At 36.2% G+C, this 23,666-nt stretch overlaps 1 protein-coding gene across 4 annotated transcripts in view; it reads right to left on the bottom strand.

Moving 5' to 3' along the window:
- Positions 1–23,666, bottom strand: part of gli3.L (GLI family zinc finger 3 L homeolog) — a 147,541-nt gene that overhangs the window by 46,293 nt on the left and 77,582 nt on the right. For 3 of the 4 annotated variants that reach the window (XM_018266317.2, XM_018266318.2, XM_041565306.1), the window contains 2 exons: positions 18,662–18,767; positions 589–794 (listed from right to left, as the gene is read on the bottom strand). In XM_018266317.2, coding sequence (XP_018121806.1) covers positions 589–794; positions 18,662–18,767 — 312 coding nt within the window. 4 annotated transcript variants of the gene reach the window in all.

Genomic DNA, 23,666 nt, shown 5'->3' with positions numbered 1-23,666 from the left:
TCAGTTAAGGAGTATAGATTGCTGCACTGAAGATGTCCTCCTTGTCTGTTTTTTTCTTTAACATGCCTCAGTATTTATTTTACATAAAAGTCCTTTCTTTGGTTCAGAACTGCCTGCTGCTAAAAAACTAATCATAATAGCTGAGCAAAAACTTGCTGTGCTTCCTCAACCTGTTGATGAAACTCAGAGCTGTGTTTTCTCTGTCAATTGGTTAATTTCAGAGCCCCACCAGAACAAGAGTGTTCATTAAGGCTGGGAACATGGCTCTGTGCAATGAAACGTGAGTATGCATACAGGAGTATGCTGCAATTCCCTAAGTACCTGGTTCCTAATGCAAAACAGTAACGCAGGCATTGCTACACAATCCCCTTAGTGTTGCCATACTACAGATTACCATTCTTGGACACATGTCCATTGCTCCAATATTATCAGTGTCACTGATAAAGTTCATTAACAGGCCAGTATTCACAGAGACTCCACATACAAATACAGAGGTGACCAAGGAGTTGAACTGGCACTGTGCAATAAAATGCAACTGACGAACCAACAGAGTCAATAAATAATAGTTAGACGCAATACAAAACTCACCATCGGTAGGGCTGAGTCCACGAGCAGCCGATATCATAGACAGTGAGGGGCTGCTGTGGAGAGATCGGATGTAGTCCATGTAAGGACTGATGTACGGATGAGGAGGGCTGAATGGGGAATCAGATGCACTGGCTGGATTTCTATGAGGAGATATCCGGAAGAATGGGAGATCTGGGTATGTTGGGCTGCTTGCTAATGCAGTAGGCCTAAAAGCAAAAAAGGCAGAATAGAACAGATTTGTAAATAATTATCTAAATAATCCATCCTAGTTGTACAAAATAAATATACAATTGGTTCATAGTACATTTTACAGGTATGGGATTTATTTTCCAGAGAGCTCCGAAACACACAAATTCTATTTTATAAAGGGTCCTATTTAATTAAACAATTTTTCTCAATTCTGTAATAATAATGGAATAATGTAATACGTTGTACTCTGATGGCTACTATCTAATCTAGGTCTATGAGTGACCTATTTTGTCTACTGTGCCATTCAATACCCACTAGCTGTAGTTGCTGAAGTTATATTTATTATGCTGTGTAAAATAAAATTTGCTGAAAAAAACAGTGTAAAAAGCTGTGTAAAATAAATGGTGAATTTATCAAGGTGTGTGTAATTTTACTCCAAGAGAACGTCAGATTTGCCGCCGTTATTTTGCTTTGCTTCCGGCGGAAGTCACTCTAAGGAAAAACACGTAAAAACGTCACACATTTTTTTACACATGACGAAGCCTGGTCATGTGTGGTGTATTATCCCACTGTTTTTTACACAGCATAATAAATATGCCCCTTTGTGTAGTAAGATATATTACATTTTCAATGTGGTGTATGTTACAGTAAGAAAACTTAAAAGCCTAATCAAGAAACATGTACAAAGGGAACAGAGGGTTTCTCAGTGCAGAAAGAAGCAGATTAGATTTGATAATTGTGAGGGTTGCAATTGGCAGATGTCACTATAGCAAACTGTAATCTAATGTTAAAGTCAGTTCTACCATGTCTCCCTGGCTAGACACAGAGATATCTTAATCAAAGATCAAAGCAATTCCCACGAGAGCTGGCGCTCCTCAGAAACAAAGTATGGTGGATGTGATATTTGTCTTTCTTCTCCCTCATTCTTCACTTATCTGCTCAATCTGCACCTCATATAAATGCATTTTATCCTCAATGCACAAATTAAAAGCAGTTCAAAATATGCAGACTTTATTACATCTACAGCACCTTTAGGAATGAAGAAATAAAGCTGAGTAACAAATTAAAATATATCACAGTCTTTAAAAGCAGTTTAATTCTTTTCTAGGATATAGGGATTTAAAAGACATTTATTGCTCAAAACATATCTCCAAAGGAGTAAGCAGTGTGGTATTTTATTATAACTTTAGTTTTTCTTTACATAAGCAGCACAATCTGAGGGTATAGCTTATTTTAAACACACATTTTCTTGGTTCTTTCATATAGATAAAGTGCAAATGACTTCTCTAAAGACCTATGGCACATGGGGCATTTGCACTGCCACTGTAATTAGCTGGAATATGTGGCGTTGACAAACGAACCTCCATTTTGCTTAACACCATGTCAGCCTTAGGCAGAACGTTTCCCATATATCATTATAGGAAGTGGTGACAGGCAGATCTGGTGACGGCTGCGGTTTTCCACCTACATGTGCCATAGCTTATCCTCATTTATTGGCAAGAAAAATTTGATTTTAATGTTGGCACCCATGGTGTATTCTCTGGGAAAGAAAAGCAATGTAAGGCACATGAGACACTCAAAAAGTGTCTGGAATTGGTATTACTACTTGACAGAGACTCCTGAGAAAAAGGATGTCTGCCAAGGTCTAAACAATGTAAACAGGTCAAGAAATATCACTGACTGAAATGTTTTTTATTTAATAGTAATATCCTCAAGTTAATTGTTCCACTCACTGCTTCTGGATAGAATAAGTTACCTCTGTCCCAGTGAAGGAAGAAAACAGCGAGAGACATTATGTAGACATTGGTAGGTCATAGAGTGTATGATCAGGGGTGTAACTATAGAGAAAGCAGACACTGCAGCTACAGGGGGGCACAGGAAGTATAGGGGCCCCACGAGGCCCTAATTCATATACCATTTCAATAAATAATGGTAATTAAATATTTTGGGGCCTGAAAAATGATTTGCTGTAGGGCCCAGTAATATCTAGTTATGCCACTGTGTATAAGCATAAAGCAACACAGTACAGTATCAGTTAAAACCACAACAAATATAAGTTGTACTGACATGGAACAACTGTAAAGCAGGCTTTACATGTACTGACATGGTTATCGCTATAGCTGATATTAGTTTGACAGCCTAACCATGAGTTCGTTTGCACAGACTAAAATTCCACTGGACTTTAGTCAGTGGTACAGACACTACAATCTACTGCTCCCAGCCACCTCTGTTCAGACAAACTGGTCAAAAATCTAATTACAGCAGATGCCCCCTTTCCTGTTACTGGCCAGTCTTATATTAGATGCATTTCACAACATACAGGGTTGAACTGGGCCGGAGGGACACCGGGAAAAAAAAACCCTGCAGAAAGACCAATTTTTGGTGTACAAGTATGGGATGCATTATCCGGAAACCCATTATCTAGAAAGTGCAGTATTACGGGCCTCCCCCTACCCGACTGCATCGCAAATCGTTGTGCAAAGAAGATACGATCAAGGGAAGGGGGGTAACGGAGGACAGAAGGGGATCAGCCCCAGGCGGGGTTGCAGGTCCCTGATGTGGCAGCCCTGGGGGGGGGGGGTCCACACCCCTCCAGTCCGACTCACATACACATATAATGATATTGCTATACTGAAACTTCCACTCAGTAGTTTACCAGTAATTTGAGGGCCAAGGCCCCTTCCTCAGTTACCATTTTCACTCACTATTTCTATAAGAATAAGCGACTAGTATCTTACCATCCCATAGGTTTCAAGGAAACTTGAGGGAGACCCCCTTGAAATATTTTTAATAAGTATACCTATTTAATAGGCGATGTTTGAGGGTGTCTCATTTATTGCAACACATATGTTATAATACATATATATATATGTAGAGAGAGCGCAATGAATGCCGTCACAACTCGTATAGTAGGTATATTATTCCTGGGTCCAATAGCCAGAAAATACAGTTCAGATTACTTCGGCTAGCACTCTTAGCCTCTTAGCCAAGTTTAATAAAGGCTAAGAGTGCTAGCCGAAATGTTAGCTTTTTGCTCCAATAAACACCAGCATTTTTGCATTAAAGGGATACTGTCATGGGGAAAAAAAAAATTTCAAAATGAATCAGTTAATAGTGCTGCTCCAGCAGAATTCTGCACTGAAATCCATTTCTCAAAAGAGCAAACAGATTTTTTTATATTCAGTTTTGAAATCTGACATGGGGCTAGACATATTGTCAAATTCCCAGCTGCCCCAAGTCATGTGACTTGCGCTCTGATAAACTTCAATCACTCTTTACTGCTGTACTGCAATTTGAAGTGATATCACCCCCTCCCTTTACCCCCCCAGCAGACAAACAAAAGAACAATGGGAAGTTAACCAGATAACAGTTCTCTAACACAAGATAACAGCTGCCTGCTAGATCTAAGAACAACACTCAATAGTAAAAACCCATGTCCCACTGAGACACATTCAGTTACATTGAGAAGGAAAAACAGCAGCCTGCCAGAAAGCATTACTCTCCTAAAGTGCAGGCACAAGTCACATGACCAGGGGCAGCTGGGTAATTGACAAAATGTCTAGCCCCATGTCAGATTTCAAAATTGAATATAAAATAATCTGTTTGCTCTTTTGAGAAATGGATTTCAGTGCAGAATTCTGCTGGAGCAGCAGTATTAACTGATTCATTTTGAAAAAAATGTTTTTTCCCATGACAGTATCCCTTTAAGTCCTGTGAGTGTGATCCTCTGTCTACATTATATATATATATATATATATATATATATATATATATATATATATATATATATATATATATATATATATTATATATATATATATATATATATATATATATATATATATATATATAAAACAAATGTTCTATGTCATAGCCACCATTACAAGAAGAATGCACACCTAACAGCATGCCGGACTTTTGCTTTGAACTTTACTTGGGCCACTTGAAACGCAAGGCATGCTGTGTGAAACTCGATAGCTCAGGAAGCAATTAATTTGTCAAACACCCTTTGGGAATCTCACACCAGCAGTTTTCTTATAAATTCATACTGCTGAGAACTTTACAGTTTTTCCTGTAGAATAATATCCGAGCTGGTGGCAGATTTTTACTGGCAGCGTTTTAAATAACGTAACACAGACTGTGTTTAGAACATAGGACCTATGTAACGTTGTAGAATCAAGAATAGGCAAACCTTAGTTGGGCTTTATTACCCAATAATAATAATATCACTTTTTTCACAGCCAGGTGACTTTCATGTTCAAAGCCACCAATTTTGGGTGTACAGGTATGGGATGCATTATCCGGAAACCAATTATCCAGAAAGTGCAGTATTACGGGAAAGCCATCTCCCATAGTCCACATTATAATGAAATAACTAAAACTTTTAAAAACTATTTAAATTTTCTCTTCAATAATAGAACAGTACCTTTTACTCAAGCCAAACTAAGATACAATGTATCCTTATTTGAGGCAAAACAATCCTATTGGGTTTACTTAATGTTAGAGTGATTTTTAGCAGACAATGCATGGAGATCCAAATTACTGAAAGATACCTCATCCGGAAAACCACGGGTCCCGAGCATTCTGGATAAAAGGTCCCATACCTGTACAAGGATGGTATGAAATCAGGGCATTTAAACGAATAATAAGTATTCCTAATAATTTATAGAAAAAATGGCCACAACCCAAGGTCTACAATAAAGTCAACAAATTTATTAGAACAATACACCACACATCACCAGGCTTCACCATTTAAAAAATGGTGTAGAATTGTTATGCTTTTTTTTCTTAGAGTGACTTCTGTTGGAAGCAATGTAAAATAACGGCTGCAAATCTAGCGTTCACATGGCATAACACTACATACACGTCTTTTTACACCGGTTTTCATCAAATTTTGTTTTGTACAGCATAATAAATATGACCCTTAAAGTAAAATCATTGGTGTATGCAGCAAGGATCAAGAAAATATGACACATTTTTGGCCTTTAGACAAGTATTTAGACAATAAATTGTAACTGTAACAATTTGTTGCATTTTCCTGTAGTATTTACTGAAGCTATTATATCATAATGATTTTCAGTCTTTAAAGGGGTTGTTCACCTTCCAAACACTTTTTTCAGTTCAGTTGTTTTCAGATTGTTCCACAGAAATAAAGACGTATTTCAATTTCTTTCCATTATTACTTTTTTTACATTTTACATTTTTACATATTTACAAAATATACGTTTAAAGTTGAATGTTCCTGTCTGGTGTTTTAGTCTGGCAGCTCAGTAATTCAGGCGCAGACTCTGAACTGTTACAATTTTGCAACATTTAGTTGATACATTTCTCAGCAGCATCTCTGGAATATTAGCAAATATTGTATAAATTCTAACAACTGCCTGTAATGAAACCCAGAGATTCTGCTCAGCAGTGACAAAGATAAGAAATGTATCAACTAAATGTATAAATTTAGAACAGTTTACAGGGTCGGCGACCCCCCCTACCAGTGCTGCTTTAGAAGGTGAAAAATTACACTTTACACTTCAATATTAGAAAAACAGTGACACGTAGAAAATAGAAAGTAATTGGAAAAAGTCGTTATTTCTGGTGATCTATCTGAAAACAAGTAGTTGTTTGAAGGTGAACAACCCCTTTAATAATCGGACTGGTATCAAATCAAAAGGAAAGTGATCTGATATTAAACTGATGCCCAAAAAAAATTACATCAAAATGGCACAAAATTTCAGCAGCTATCTGGTGGCTAGTGTTCAATTTACCCTAGCAACCAAGTAGCGATTTGCATTACAGAGAGTGAAAGACTAAGACTAAGAGAGGAGAAAATGGAAAAAAAGTATATAGAAGACTATAAAAAAGAAAAACTGAAGACCAATTGAAAACTTGCTTAAAAAAAGGACATTTATAGGATACTAAAAGCCAACTTAAATGTGAACTACTCTAAGGGGCCCATTTACTAACAATCAAATTACAGTTTTTTTCCGCAAATCTCAAAAGATTTGTCGTTTTTGAATTTTTTTTAAAAGATATATTAAAGGAAAACTATACCCCCAAAATGAACACTTAAGCAACAGATAGTTCATATCATATTAAGTGGCATATTAAAGAATCTTACCAAACTGGAATATATATTTAAGTAAATATTGCCCTTTTACATCTCTTGCCTTGAGCCACCATTTTGTGATGGTCTCTGTGCTGTCTCAGAGATCACCTGACCAGAAATACTACAACTCTAACTGTAACAGGAAGAATTGTGGAAGCAAAAGACACAACTCTGTCTGTTAATTGGCTCATGTGACCTAACATGTATGGTTTGTTGGTATGTTTGAGAGTACAGTGAATCCTATGATCCCAGGGGGCGGCCCTTATTTTTTAAAATGGCAATTTTCTATTTATGATTACCCAATGGCACATACTACTAGAAAAGTATATTATTATGAAAATGGTTTATTTACATGAAGCAGGATTTTGCATATGAGCTGTTTTATGCAATCTCTTTTTATAGAGACTTACATTGTTTGGGGGGTATAGTTTTCCTTTAAGGGCAGATTTATCAAAGTTCGAAGTTAAAATTTGAATCAAAAAAATTAAAATTCCAAGCTAATTTTTGTGTACTTTGATTAGGGAATAGTCCAAATTCTATTCAAATTTGAAAAAAATTTGAATATTAGAATTTATAAATTTATCATGTACTGCCTCGTTAAAAATTTGACTTCGAACATTCACCATCAAAAACCTGCCAAATTGCTGTTTTAGCCTATGGGGGACCACCTAGAATCTATTTGGAGTCAATTGGTAGAATTTGAAAAACCGAAGGTTTTTTTGGGAAAAAAGTAGAATCGTACGAATCGAATGTGATATTACTGTGATTCATTCGATTCATTCGATTCAAATTAGATCGAAAACTGACCTATTCGATTGAAAACTGACCTATTTGGCCAGAAAAACCTTCAATTTAATTTCAGTTGGTCTTTTTGAATTCGAATTTCGAAGTTTTTCAAATTCGAAATCCGACCCTTGATAAATCTGCCCCTAAGTGTAAAAACTACAAAAACATCTAATACAAAACTGTGCCAGGTAACAGTTGTCAAAATCCTATAGAAGTTAATGAGAGCTGCGCTGATCCTATTGGACCATTTCAAATCAATTCTGACTTTTAGAAGGTGTAATGTTTAGAGGAATTTTTTGTATCGTTCAGCGCAATTTTCCGATCATACTTTTTTTTTAATTTGGATTCTTTAGTAAAACAAAAAGAGTTTGTGAGTCTAATCGTCATTTCAAAAACCTCTAAAATCACTAAAATCCGACCTTTGATAAATAGGCCCCCAGGAGATGGCTGCACTTCATTTGCAATAGAGGTATCTTGAGTGAGTATAATTTTGCCAAAGACAAAATTATGTTTGCCACCTTTTCTGGTAACAAGTACTGGTCCTCATATATCTTTCTTTTTTTCTCTTTTAAAATAACATTGGCATCAAGCATCATTTGTACTGGCCAATCTGATAAAATACCAGTCAGGTGGAAACCCTAGATATACGTATGAATAATTTTCTCTTAGATGATTTGAGGGGCAGCAGCCATGGAATTGTAACCAAAGAATATAGAAAGGCCTCAATCCAATTGTGACTTAAAAAGCGAAGGCTACATATCAAGGCAAAATGCTTTAAACTGAGCCTCAAAGTTATAATACTGAAGGACCTTCTCACAAGTTACTTTACAGCTATTAGGCGATTCCACATCTACATCATTTTTCCCATCCAGGTCTTTGCTTTTTTATCTGTATTCTTTCAAATCCTGAAATTGCCTGGATAAGAGTAATTTTTTTCTCTTTTTCTGCATTTCTAAAAGCAGGCTGAACTTTCAGTGGAAATTGAAGAGGCTTTGTGTCAAGTACAGCTAAATCCAGCCTTTCCGTATCAAACCACGGCGAGAAAATTACTGTGCGGGTGATAAGGCTGTGAGATATAATAAAAAGTGACTCTCCTCAATTTACACCGCAATATTGGTATGACTGAATATTTCTCATTCAGGTGACTGATAATATCACTAAACTGTATTGCAAGATAAATAGAGGAGGCTTCTGTCAAGAATAAACACCATTAATCATGAAGTCATAGCTGTGGAGTGGATATGTGCTTGGTATCACTGTACAAAGGCAGAAAACGCTTCATGTAACCCGCTTTTTTTTCTTTTTTTGCTTCCACATCTTTTTGCTTAACCTCTTCACCCCTTTTTTTAAAAACCTAGAATAGGCTGTGAACAGTTAGACTGCTATTTGATAACCTTCTAATGGCTTATCTGACCCAGCTTGAGAATAACTCATTGTGCCAAGAGCTGTTTGTCAGGTACAAATTGCACTAGGTGGCCAGCATACAACTTAGGCATTCAGCATGGTATATTAACATCAACCTCCCAATTTGCATACCCCCCCCAGCCAAAAAAACCTTTTTAGTGTAAGGACTGAATCTAACAAATAAGTGTTTTTGAATGAGCGTTTGCTGGCCTAAATTTCCAAACAGTGACTTACTTGGATTTGTGGACATGGGGAGAGGCATAATAGTGTATTTATGAAACTATTTATAATAATTAGTTTGTTGCCTGTTTCTGAAAGGATGTAACTAACTCTTACAGTAGGTTATCTGCCTGTTTACCTCTTTTTACAACTGTCAGCTCAGAAGCCATGATTTAGCAAACATGTCACTTGGGGAGCTCCCAGAAAATACACAAAATTGTAACTATAGGTAGAAAGAGTCATGTAGACGCCTATACCTAGATTTTCAAGATATGTGTTTCATTCATGGTTTACCAGAACTTGTCTAAGTCTTCAAGAGAAAAATCTATGACCTCCTGCCTTTGAGTGCTGTAGAATCTTAGACTGGATAGTTGTATCAAGTATTTCTGTTGGATAAAGACTCTATATAACACCATGGCAATGATCCTGAACAGATGTTGTTATTACTATTACTCTAACCCTTTTTCAAATGCAATGCTGCCCTTCAAGCATATTTTCCATAAATCAGCAATCCCTATGGGGCTTACAAAATAAGGACTTGTGGTATACCTTGATTAAATTCCCACGGGTAAACAGGGAGAACATACAAGATGCATGAAAAGTGCACTAATCGAATTCCACCTCAAGACCCTAATAGGCTGTATTGCAAAGTAGCAATGAGCAACCAAAATGATTTATCATTATCTAGCGATAATATTGTCGGGGTGAGAAAAAATATAGAATATGCAGCTATTAAAGTATAAATGCACAAAAATAGTCTAAAAAATGTGAACAGCAACATACACCAATGAATATTATTCCACTTTTATAATAAAAGGATTTAGTAACAAAATACTCCTTTTATTGATTTATCAAAATGTGACGAAAGCTCACCACAAAAAAAACACACCCACTTTCTATCCTCTAGAATTTTTGTAAGTGTATTCATCAATGGGTTAATGTTGGAGTACCCCATTTGATACAGTAACTATGACTCTAGTGCGCAGATTTATCAAGGGTCAAATTCAAATTTCCAAAACTGTCAAATTAGGCTAGGGAATTGTCAAAATTCAATTCAAGTTTTTTTTATAAATTCGAGATTTATCATACTCTTTAAGAAATCTAGTTACACTATTCACCACCTAAAACCGCCACCTAAAACCTGCCGAATTGCTGTTTTAGTCAATGGGGGATGTCCTGGGTCAATTTGGAGTTGTTTGCAGCCTTCCTGACATTCAAGTTTTTTTCGGAGATAAAAAATCAAATTTAGTTTTTAATACTCTAATCGTTTTCGGGCCGATCCTATTCACCCAAGTTATTTTTTTAATACATTTTGATTGGTCGAAGTTTTAGTTCATGGGAGTTGTGGGAGTTAAAAATATGAATTTGAAATTCAACCCTTGATATGGTGAGTTTATCTGCGGTAAACTCTAATCTCACATTTTGATACATTTTCCCCATAGTGTTTCCAAATACTGTTAAGCATATTAGGCTGGTCACAAAAGACAATGTAATATAATATATATATTATATTATATATAATATATATTTTATAATATATATAAAAAGGCAGTAAAGCATGTTATGCATTAAGGGGATCCAGTAAATAGTGTTTACAGTTGTTAGATACCAAATTAGAGTATGTTGTGCTTACTTTAAATACTTTTTTAAGGTCTGCATTGTAGGCCTAAAAAAATATCAAGAGAGCTACACAAAATAAGACAGATCTATGTACAAAAATGTACAAAACACACCATTCTTTAATTTGCAACTGCTGCAATTACACCACAAGCCAGTAAACTTGGGAGACCTTGGAGAGCATTTACATCAGGGTGGAAGAGTAAAAATACAATCCTCCACAAAGTTCATTAATAAGTACTCAAAAAAAGTTATTAGAAAAAAGAGAAGAGTAGAAATACCATTTTTATAATTCTTCAAAAAATAATCACATACAAGTGAACTAAGCACTAAATTCACAGAATTTTATTTCCACTCTTTTTTTTATAAACAACTCCTTATAGATAATTAAAAAAACAGTATTTTTAATTCCTAAGACAATTAAAAAATACAAACACATATTTATAATGATGAGAATTTTCACCGAGCTGACAATTATACAACCCTTTCTTTAAGAAGTAGTCTTGTAAAGAATGTAGATGGCAAATGTAGTAGGTCATTTGTGCTACAACCTAGTAGGGGTGTGAAATACAGTTTGAATTACATGTATGAAGCACTTAGAAATCAGTTTCCTGGGCAAGAGCATCAATAAGTGGGTACTAATAAAAGAGGCAGGAATCAGTCTCTCTATAACAACTAAGAGGGTCATGGCCCCACGGAATGTCATTCATGCAGAAAACGAAGTTGGTAGAGAGGAGTAGGTGGGAAGGGGAAGATCCTTATGGGAAGAAGAAGGAGAAAAAAGAAAATAAACAGCTTCACAAAGAAGACAAAAGTCTCACTAACAATAGCCGTCTAACACTTGAGTACACTGGAACTTTAGTGGAAGCAAACATAACAAAAGCTTCATCAAAGGACACCCTTCACACAAGTAAATATTCTCAAAGAGAGCAGAGGAGGGTAGAATCAAAAAAGAGAGACTAGCCCCAATTCTAGAAAGAAACTGGCATGAAGCCCTAATAAGTAATAAGCAGCGCTAGTGGGAAAAAACACACAAGAACAATTTTTGTGTGAATTTTTCCCTTGTCCTTGTTTCCCTTGTTATAAAGCACTGCGTATCTTGACAGCGCTATATAAATAAATGATGATGATGATGATGTTTTGCAAACACACTGCAACTCAGTCACCAGCTAACACTTATATATGTATATAAAATGTAACTTTAATTGCCGTTATTTTTCTAAAAAATTAAGCTGCCTTCAAGCATGTCTTTGCAAATAAAATTTCAAATTTAATAAACATACACATATACAGTGGGTAATGCAATTTTTCAGGAACACACAACTCGACCTTTGATAAATATGGCCCTTAATCAGTTTTAGCTGCTTGGTTATTTTCAATCTCATTTTTAATCTGAAAAATCAGTATCAGTTTTAAAAATCAAGATTTTCTCCAACTCTGCAAAGTTCATCAATTTACGGCTCTAATTTCGAAAAAGTTTGTTGAGTGTATCAGTTTAAGACTATAAAATCTATATTACTCATTTGGGGGGAGGGAAAGGCCAGAGTACACACATAAAATGTAGCTTTGTCGTAGAGAGAGAGAGAGAGAGGAGTGTGTTACAGTTCAGTGCCTCATCGGCCACTGCAACAGGTCTGACAGCAGCCTTTATACAGCCAGCTTGTTTCCGGTTCACTGATTCTGAATACATGACTTAATATCTAATACTGCTGACAGAGGCACAAACACACAGGAGTTTTGTCTGAGAAGTTAGGAGAGGCCCTTCAAATACACATTTTGTTTAAATCCGACTAGATTGTGATTTAACAAGACTATTGTCAGTGAGAACTGCATATGAATTTTTATAAAATGTATGGCACATTGACTTTAGCATTCATGTAAGTTTGCAAGTGCAACTCTTCGAAAATCCTTAGATCCCAAAGTTTGATCCCAAAGTGCAACATAAGTAGCGCTTTTTAAATAAAAGCTTACATATATACATAAATACATTTGCATGGACTACGGTAACTAGTGAACCTCTTATGCTACTGAGACAATATGCTGTAGAAGAATAATAAGTAATGGAAAAAAATGAGTAATTCAGCAGTTCAGGCTCTAAACAGAATGGCAGAACCTCACTATGGGATTAGCACTACTCAAATTCTAGTTTCAGGAAACACTTTGAATTAATCATTAAAAAAAAAAGGAAACATACAAAACAGAACTTACATTTCAGAAGTTTCCATGTCTAAAGGTTTTTGAACAACAATAAAAATGAATTACTAGATAATACAGACTCTATATGTCTTGTTGTTGTTAAATAAGAATTCTTGCTTGGCTTTCGGATTATCATAATCCATAATTACAGTTCTTTCAACAATTCATATTCTACTGTTGTAAACGCAAAGGCAGGTTAATTTGTGATTTCCCTGCTTATTCAAAAGCAAATGAGATGTCAGAGAGCTAATGCATAACATATTTCATTTTATGAGGTTTTAATTTCATCAGCTCTTTAGTGATGAAGTCTTAATGTGTGCGTATTGGTCTGAATGCTACAGCAACTGTAATACTGCAAAACATTAGTCTATAACAAAATATTATTTTGCAGACTTAAAGGAGAATTAAAGCTTAACTAAAGACGTAGACTAGAAATGTTGTACATTATGTTTTGGGCTTCTGTACCAGCCAAAGGCAACCATCCCTTTAGCAGTAAAGATCTGTGTCTCCAAAGATGCCCCAGTAGCTCCCCATCTTCTTTTCTGCTCTGTGCTGCTGTAACTTACTGAATGACTCAAAATATACAGTAAACATAGACTATAAATGTCACAATGTAAGGCTGGGTAGGTTTCCAGGGGCGGCAAAAAGCCGCTCCTGGTACCTTTAAGAGCCGAATTTCTGGTTTTCAAACTGGAAATTCACCTTTACTAGAGCGAGAAAGCTGCGCTGTCCGCACTAGTGTTCCTGCCGGCTAGGGGGGCGGCATTTGAGGAGCCGGCTTCTTCGATTGATATATAAACACACACACACACAAATCTTTCGTGCAAGATTCGGATGAATACCAAACCGAACCCGAATCCTAATTTCTATATGTAAATTAGGGGCTGGAATGGAAAAATTAGAAAACATTTTTTACTTTCTTGCTTTGTGAAGAAAAGTCACGTGATTTGCCTTCCCTCCCCTAATTTGCATATGCAAATTAGGATTCTGAATCCTGGCCGAATCCCCAGCCATATCCTGGATTCGGTGCATCGATAATATATTTATCTGCCTCATGCCTTCAGCTAGAAGAGCAGATAAACTTTAGTCCATGGAAGGAAGGCATTAAAAAGGAACTTACCTAAAACCAGCCAAAGCAAACATATTTTCCCGTACACACAACTCTGTCTGACTTGTGTGCTTCACATATCACTTATTTATAGGCTAGCATCTACCAATGTAATTATTATTGCTATTGTGCTTATGAAATATATACAATACAATATTACAGAAACAAAACTTAGAAACTAGAGAGCTGAATGCACATTGGTAGATGCTAGCTGAACTAGCTGAACCTTGTGGTTTTCACTTGTTGACTTCAGTTGTGCATGCTAGTCCTGCACTCCTGTGTTTTCTATTGTTTATTTAATAAGTTGGACTTGAACAAACTCAAGCAAAGTAATGCGGTAGTCTGTTTAGATACAAGGGATACTTTTTTTTTTAGCTTCAGATCCAGGTCTTCAGTTAATGGATGGTCAAATATCCGTTTAAATGGTACAATTTGTTGCCGGACAGTCATGCATTACAGATCCAAAAGGCAAGGCTTTGTGTGAAAGTGGGGTTTGGCCAGCTTGCCCAGACACATTTACTGAATTTAGCAGTCAGTGGTTTGATGATTCATAAGCCAGGCGAACAAAAAACCATTGTGGTGGAAGAAAAGTACAGTGCATGTGCATGTCCAAAATAACAGAAAAACAGAAAAATACAGAGTGTTAGTGCCCAATTAATTGGCTTTAGTTGTCTTTCAAGAAGAAACAAGACTTCCATAAAACTGGGCAAATTCACTAATATTCGTAGTTGCGCCAGGCGTAACTTCGCCGCACTTCACCGCACTTCACCACACTTCGCCAGGCGTAGTTTCGCCAGCGCTTCGCAAATTCACTTGCGAAGTTGCGCTAGCGTTGATTCGCTAAGTAAAGCGAAGTTATGCTAGCAAAGGGCAACAAATTCAAATTTCAATGGAGGAATACGTATCAGCACTACAAATGCCTAAAAAACCTTCAAAACATCAAATAAAAATTTAATTTTGCCCTACACATGTGCCCACTGTCTAGGTAAGTTGCCATGAGTCAGGAAATGTAGGGGGGAAGGAGGGGAGCCCCAAAAAATTTTTCAATCTTTTTCAGCCTATCACCCATAATGTAGAAAACACGCCAGCGTTTTTTGGGACTTAGAAAAAATTATGACTTTTTTTGAAGCAATCCCTATCTACTCTATTGGGCTTCGCCTGGTCTGAGGTGGCGAAGGAAGTCTAGCGAAAAAGGTAGCGTTCAGTAAACTGCGCGCGTTAGTGAATTTGCGTAGTTACGTCGCTAGCGAAACTTCGCCAGGCGTAAGGGTGCGCAGTAACACTAGCGAAACTATGCCAGCGTTCGTTAGTGAATTTGCACAGTAACGAAAATGCCAAACGCTAGCGAAGTAACGCTAGCATTCGGCGCTTCGGCGCTTAGTGAATTTGCCCCATGGTGTGCTGAGTTGAGGAGCACAATACAAAATGCAAGGCTGGTATTACCTCTAAATGAAATGTTTTGTTCACATTGTAGTCTTCCATTATAAGATATTTACCATTACTGTTTTAAAACTTTTAAAAACATTCCATTACAACTTAAAACCCACAGATTAGGAACTATTTTGGGAATGTGAATAGAAGCTAAAAGGTGTCTTGTGAAATGTATCAATGCTTTTTTTACTCAAATGTACATGGCTCTGTGTGAAATATGTTTTGGTAACAGATTTTAGATATTTTGGCAGATAAAGTTCAATTAAGATTTAACTAGGTACTTCCGTCACCTCCTGTCATAACAGCTATTATAAGATCACCATTTTTTTATTTCTTCAAAGATATTATAGCACAGCTATTGGCAAGTAACAGCATATTCTGCAAAGAATCCAAAAAGCACAAGCAAAAACATGCTAACTTGAGAATCTAACCTTTCAATTGGTTTGAAAAAAAAAACACAGGTAATTGTTCTTAAAGCCAACTACAAAATGCAATTAAATTCCACAATAATTAGGTTTAAAAAAATCCCACCGTAAAATAACAAAAGTATATTTATACACTGACTAGCTGCGGGATCCAGTGGAAATTATGCTGTAGAGGAAATAGAGAAAATTGTGACGCAGATCTATTACTTACTTCTGGCACATTTTCTCTGAAATTATAGCCTGGTAATGGCAGGCTAGTGCAAACATCATTATATGTGTTCTTCAGCATGTAGTTAAGAGTGCTATTATCAATTAATTCTTTTCACAGAGGACGACTTGTTAAAAAAAAAAACAGAAAAAAATACCACTTTCTCTTCCGCTTAGATGTAATTACAGAGATTAAATTAATGACTACAGAAATGGAATACAGCAGAAGCTTGAAAATTCACTGAACACCAAAATACTTTTTTATTCCTTCATATTTTGTAAATAGGTACATAATTTGTTTTCTAAATATTTTGGGGTAGAACTCACTATGAAAGAAGAGGTCACTAACGCTCATGGAACCAGGGTTTATCTTTTCCTAAAGTACTTATCACCAGGTTTTATCCAGTTAGGAAAAATTGTATAAAACATACCACTAAGAACAAGGGCAACTATGCATTAAAGGGCGGTTTATCTTTAAGTTAACGTTATGTTATAGTATGTTATAGGATGGTCTATATGTTATAGGATCGCCTTCATTGTTTATTTTTTTATAGTTTTTTTATTATTTGATTTTTCTACTGATTCTTTCTAGCTTTCAGATGCGGGGTCAATGACTCCATCTAAAAAGCAAAAGGCTACAGATGTATTGTTATTGCTACTTTTTACTCATCTTTCTATTCAATCCCTCTCCTATTCATATTCCAGTCTTTTTTTAATTCAATGCATGGTTGCTAGACTATTTTGGACCCTAGCAAACTGGAGAGCTGCTGAATAAAAAGCTAAATAACTCAAAAAGACACAAATAATAAAAAATGAAAACCAACTGCAAATTGTCTCAGAATATCACTCTCTACACCAGTGATCCCCAACCAGTAGCTCGTGAGCAACATGTTGCTCCCCAACTCCTTGGATGTTGCTCTCAGTGGCCTCAAAGCAGGTGATTACTTTTGAATTCCCAAGTTTTATTTGCATAAAAACTAAGTATAGCGCCAAGCAGAGTCTCCTGTAGGCTGCCATTCCACAAAGGGGCTACTAATAGTCAATCATAACCCTTATTTGGCACCACCCAGGAACATTTTTCATGCTTGTGTTGCTCCTCAACTCATTTTACATCTGAATGTTGCTCACGGGTGGAAAAAGGTTGGGGACCCCTGCTCTACACCATACAAAAAGTTAACTCAAAGATGAACAAACCCTTTAATTAATCAGTGAATTGATAGTGTTGTGTTTTTCCCCTAGGTTTTGGTATATGATATTTGTGTGTTTAACTTTGTTGAGGGAGTTTACATATACATGGGTCATAAGGGCTGATTTAAGACAGCAACAGCTATGGGGCAAATTTACTAAAGGGTGAAGTGACTAATGTGGGTGAAGATTCGCTGGCATAACTTCACTAGCGAAGGAGATAGACTCTTGCGGTACTTCGCTCCCTAATGCCTGGCGAATGGATGTAACTGAGCAAATTCACTAAGATGTGGATTTTACTAAGTAGATAGGACTTCCTAAAAAAAAAAAAAAATTTCCAAGTCCCAAAAAATGCTAGTGTCTTTTCCTTTTTCAGGGTGATAGGCTGAAAAAGAGCGTAAATTTTTTTTGGAGTAACCGGCTTCCCCCCTACATATGGCACACAAACTATACACTGGGCTCATGTGTAGGGCATTATAACATCTTTATTTTATTGTATTAAGGTTTCCTGGGCTTAATGTGTAATGTAATGTATTTGCTGCAACATATATGTCCTTCAACTTTAACTTGCAACTTCGTAGTTTCGCTTGCCGCAGTAACGATAGCACAACTTCGCCAGCGTTCGGGGTCCTTAATGCAACTTCGGATTTTAGTGAATTAGCGTTGTCCTGGCAAATCTATGCCTGGAGAAGTGTTGCGATGTGAGTGAAGCCATCGCTGGCGAATTTTCAGAAGTTAGTAAATTTGCCAATATGTGTTCAGGGAAAAATATCACACCAGGAGAGCTATCATATTTTTGCTTTCTTGTTTTTTTATTTTCTTCATATATTTAGAAGATATATGTAGAAGTACTGAGATGACAAACAAAAAGTAAAAAGAAAAGGACAAAAGTAGGTATGCTACCACAAGGCCATAAAATGAACTTGCAATATACAGACAGCCCTCTTAAGCTAAAATACCTTTATAATACATTTTATGAACATAGTTGAACATTTCAGATGGCATAGTGTGGGTAGAATGTAAAACGAAATCAAAATGTGATTCCTAATTTTAAATTATTATACCTAAAAATAGTCCCAGTGATCATCTAGTGGTATGTCCAGTGTAGACTTCATTATTTGGCACAGCAGTGATCATTCATGTGGCAAAATTGCTCCAGCGAAGAACATTTTTGTCATTATAATACAATTAAGTGATTGTACTTACACATGCAGCGGAGGAATGGGAGTTGGTTCATAATGGTATCTTCCCTCATGATGTCTTGCATCAATTGGCACAGGAGGATGAAAGGCCGGGAAAAGATGAGGTGGATCTGAAAATAGAAATTTCAGAGCTAAAGTCAACTGTGCATAACATTTGGGAACATCAATGAAGGTGTAAAATGTGTAATCCTACAGATAAGGCCCATATTTACTTATTATGAAATGTTATGATGACAAAGGCCTATGGCACACAGGCAGTTTGACCTCCTCAGTGGCACACAAAATACCCATGTCTTCCTGAAGAAAAATTATTAACAAGTATTGATTAAGCACAAACATATTCCACAGGACTGTACAATAAATTACATGAATTAGTTATATTGGATATGAGTATGAGGACTGAAGTACAAAGAAGAATCAAGGATAACCCCAAGGCACCATGGCAAATGCAATTTCTACCTGCCAGGGCCATTGAGTTACAAAAGATTGTAAGATTTGTCACTTGTAGTTAAATCTCCTGAAAATGACTTAAAAATATGATCATGGCAAGTAACATATACTTGGTGCAATTTGGCATAATCTCAGGAAAATGTGAAGGGAGGGAAAGTGGAAACACACTACTTATGCAATTTATACTCCCTCAATTAATGAGGCACATGTCAATCAACTTGGCTTTCCCTAAATCTTTTAATATATAGAGAGTACATCAGTTATTTTCCATCCTTTGTTTAATGCTAAAATATAATTACAAAACAACTTGTTCAAGTTATCTGAGATAAAAAGCATAAAATAAAACAAGTAACAAAAACTGCCCTGTACTTGGGATTGTAAAACCATTGCTATAAAAACAGAAACTATAGTTTGTACAAGTTTGCAAAATAAAAAAGGGGCAAAGCATCATAGTATACGGGTTGAATTAAATATTGGGCATCTGATACAATTACTATCACAGTTTACTCCTTATACATAAGCAGACCAGCTGGTGCACATCACATCTCCAATGTATATAAGAAATGTTACTGTGTATGATCCATCTCCTGGTGTTACCCCCATGACAAAATATCACATGACAGCTTTTCCAAAGCTAAGTTAAAAGTGCTGAAGCAGAGTAAACCGCCAGAAGCACAGCTTCCTCCAATTTATCATATGATTTCCTGACTGATGTTCCAAAAGCCAGCTGCTAAGCACTGTACAATGCTAAAACAAAGTGAAATACGCCGGCTACAAACTGACCCAAAGTATACACAAATGGACGACACTAGTCCCTGAAAGTATATTGCCCCTTCAAGTGGTTCTCAAAATATTTTGTATCTAATGCTGGTTACTTAAAAAGGGTGACTAAAATGGTGGCTCCGCAGATTTTTACATCAAATATTCACCAAAATGTGAGAATGTATTCACAATTTAATATCTCTTTTTATCAGGTAGCTAACCTTCATTACACGTGAGTTTATAGGACACAACTGAAAATCAGGATGCTCTTTATCAAGAGTAATCATGAGGAGAGGGATGCATTGACTCTTTAGATTTGACTGAATACTGAATCCTGCTGACTGTGTTCTAATATGGACAGAATTGTGTATTGTGTTACATTCAGCTCTATCCGTTATACATAAAACTCTGAATTATGGAATGTCCATCTCCCATAGACTCCGTTTTATCCAAATTTTTTAAAATTATTTCCTTTTGCAGCAGTACCTTGATCCAACTAAGAAGCAAAAGCAGCCTATTGGGTTTATTTAATATTTACATGATTTTTTAGTAGACTTAAGGTATGAAGATCCAAATTACAGAAAGATGCACTATCTAGAAAAACCCAGATCCAGAGCATTCTGGATAACAGGTCCCATTCCTGTACTAGGATCCAGATTCAGCAAATTGTAATCCAGAAACAAGTTTGGGATTTGTTTGAATCATAAACCAAACTTGATTCCGAGTATCCCTACTTTCAAAAAATTGGTCCCTTGGTATGTCAGTTGATTTTGTGGGATTGCCTTGGACTGTAGAGGCTTTACCTGAAGGGCAGCAGAGGGTTAAAGGGATCCTGTCATCGGAAAACATGTTTTTTTCAAAACGCATCAGTTAATAGTGCTACTCCAGCAGAATTCTGCTCTGAAATCCATTTCTCAAAAGAGCAAACAGATGTTTTTATATTCAATCTTGAAATCTGACATGGGGCTAGACATTTTGTCAATTTCCCAGCTGCCCCTGGTCATGTGACTTGTGCCTGCACTTTAGGAGAGAAATGCTTTCTGGCAGGCTGCTGTTTTTCCTTCTCAATGTAACTAAAGGAGTCTCAGTGGGACATGGGTTTTTACTATTGATTGTTGTTCTTAGATCTACCAGGCAGCTGTTATGTTGTGTTAGGGAGCTGTTATCTGGTTACCTTCCCATTGTTCTTTTGTTTGGCTGCTGGGGGGGAGGGTGGGAGGGAGGGGGTGATATCACTCCAACTTGCGGTACAGCAGTAAAGAGTGATTGAAGTTTATCAGAGCACAAGTCACATGACTTGGGGCAGCTGAGAAATTGACAATATGTCTAGCCCCATGTCAGATTTCAAGATTGAATATAAAAAAATCTGTTTGCTCTTTTGAGAAATGGATTTCATTGCAGAATTCTGCTGGAGCAGCACTATTAACTGATTCATTTTGAAAAATGTATTTTTTCCCATGACAGCATACCTTTAATGTCCACACCCAGCAGAAAGAACTAGCCCCCTGTTATAGGTACAGTACATTACAGAAAAGTTTATGATCTGGGAATAACAGCGATTGATTCCCTGTCCTACAAGTTTTCAAATCACTGTTGAAAGAATCCAGAGGTTGCCAGAGGTTTTCAGGTTGAGCTGTCAGCATCAACATTAAAATGACCATTTTGAATTTCTAATGCTAACAAAGGAGTTAATAGTGCACAATATTTTGTTCCATTTGCATCTTTCTCACACAGCAAGTCTTGGCAGCTGCACCTCAAACTCCCCTCTATTCTTTCAGGATGAATTCCTTAAGTCATATACTTAATCCCCAATCTGACAGGACATTAAGCAGATCCTGGGCTCTGCATTCTTTATACATTTCTTTCTCTCTCTCTTTTTTTTAACTAAATACTTTTACGAGTTTTACTTAAAAGGGGGAATCACACAAGTTGACTGAATATTTATACTCCACTTTATTTGAAAGCGATTCTGACAAATCAGCCAAAAAAAAGTCATAGAACTGAATTTATAGGTCACATTATTTGCTGGACTCTTATTATTCTTATATAAATGTAGTCCCAAAAGTGATCAGCCCCATTCCAAAACTAATGTTTATAAAAGCAAGGCCATATTTGCACCTATGTAAAAGTTTGGCTTTCGGCTTTGCATGTACTTCCTACTCTCTTTGTGCAACAAAGCTACTATACTAAACTGCTTATAGGAAGCTCTTAGCAAAAGTAAACAAGGTTTTTTCACAACACAGAGCCCATAGGAAGAATTCATTTGAATGACTTTGGTGTTTAAACTAGGATCTATTTAAAAATGCCCAATGATACATTTCCAACAAATAGCTTCTATCATTACCAATGCAAATGAGACTGAAACAGAATGCAGCTACTTGAAAAGAGCAGAGGGAACTTTCGTTCTGGGTAAAGAGTTCCAGCTCAACATACTAAACATATGGACCTACATTAAAGTAGGACTATTTGCTTACACTTTACTGGGCCAATGCGTAGAATAATAATGTAGTAAAGATTATCAGATGTTCTTGACTGATTTCCAGGCAATTCCATCAACTTTTTTTTACAAGATCCAATATTTTATTTCTTTCAAAAAGTGTACATAAAAAGGCCTCAACCAGAGCTTGGTATGGGATCCATCATCCAGAGACCCGTTATCCAAAAGGAAGGAAGGACATATTCAATAGACTCCATTTTAATCAAGAAATACAATATTTTTTTAATTATTTTCTTTTTCTCTGAAGAAGACAGTACCTTGTACTTGATCCAAACTAAGATATAATTCATTCTTATTGGAGGCAAACCAATTCTATTTTAAAATGTAATTAATGTTTAAATGATTTTTTAGTAGACTTAAATGGGTTGTTCACCTTTGAATTAAGTTTTTGTACGATGCATAATTTTTTGAGACAATTTACAATTGGTATTCATTTTTTATTATTTGTGGTTTTTGAATTATTTAACTTTTTATTCAGAAGCTCTCCAGTTTGCAATTTTAGCTATCTGGTTTCTAGGGCCCAAGTTACCTTAATAACCTTACAATGATTTGAATAAGAGACTGGAATATGAATAGGAGAGGACCTGAATATGACCCCCCCATCTGAAAGATGAAAAGAGTCAGAAGAAGTAAGCAAAAAATTCAAAAGCTATAAAAAATAAATAATGAATTGAAAAGTTGCTTAGAATTGGCCATTCTATAACATACTCAGTTAACTTAAGTTAACTTAAAGGTGAACCACCCTTTTAGCTGTGGAGATCCAAATTATAGAGAGATACCTCAACCAGAAAGCCCCAGTTCCCAATCATTCTGGATAACAGGTCCCATACCGTACAAACAATTCAATATGAGTAATACATACCACCCAGCAATAGAAAAAGGATTGAGGATTACCTCAATCTTTCCTCACAATCCTTTGTCAAGGGAAATTCTTAACAGACACTGTATATATCACCTTATTTAATTGCCATAATTCTTTATTGATGCAGATGTCATTCTGTGATTGAGTGTCCTCTATTTATTACTTTTGTTTATGTTTTATTTTTGTAATCAAGCATATTTATATGGCTGCGTAATAATTTTTTGCTTTAGGTCATTTAGATATGTAACTAGGCTCACTATAACTAATAATGAGTTAACTGCTCAAAATGTGTCAAACTGTCTAAATGCTGTAAGAATTGACAATAATATATGGATTTTGACATACGCTTTATAAAATGTGTAAGGGTAGTAGGTGAGGAGAGGGGAAAAAAACGACATTTGAGCAATGCTGTGATGATAATGTAATTGTAAAAGTGGT

Source organism: Xenopus laevis, chromosome 6L (genome assembly GCF_017654675.1).
Source record: "Xenopus laevis strain J_2021 chromosome 6L, Xenopus_laevis_v10.1, whole genome shotgun sequence".
In the NCBI taxonomy this organism is placed as follows: domain Eukaryota; kingdom Metazoa; phylum Chordata; class Amphibia; order Anura; family Pipidae; genus Xenopus; species Xenopus laevis.
The sequence above is the reverse complement of the archived record's forward strand: the minus strand, read 5'-3'. Positions and strand labels throughout refer to the sequence as shown.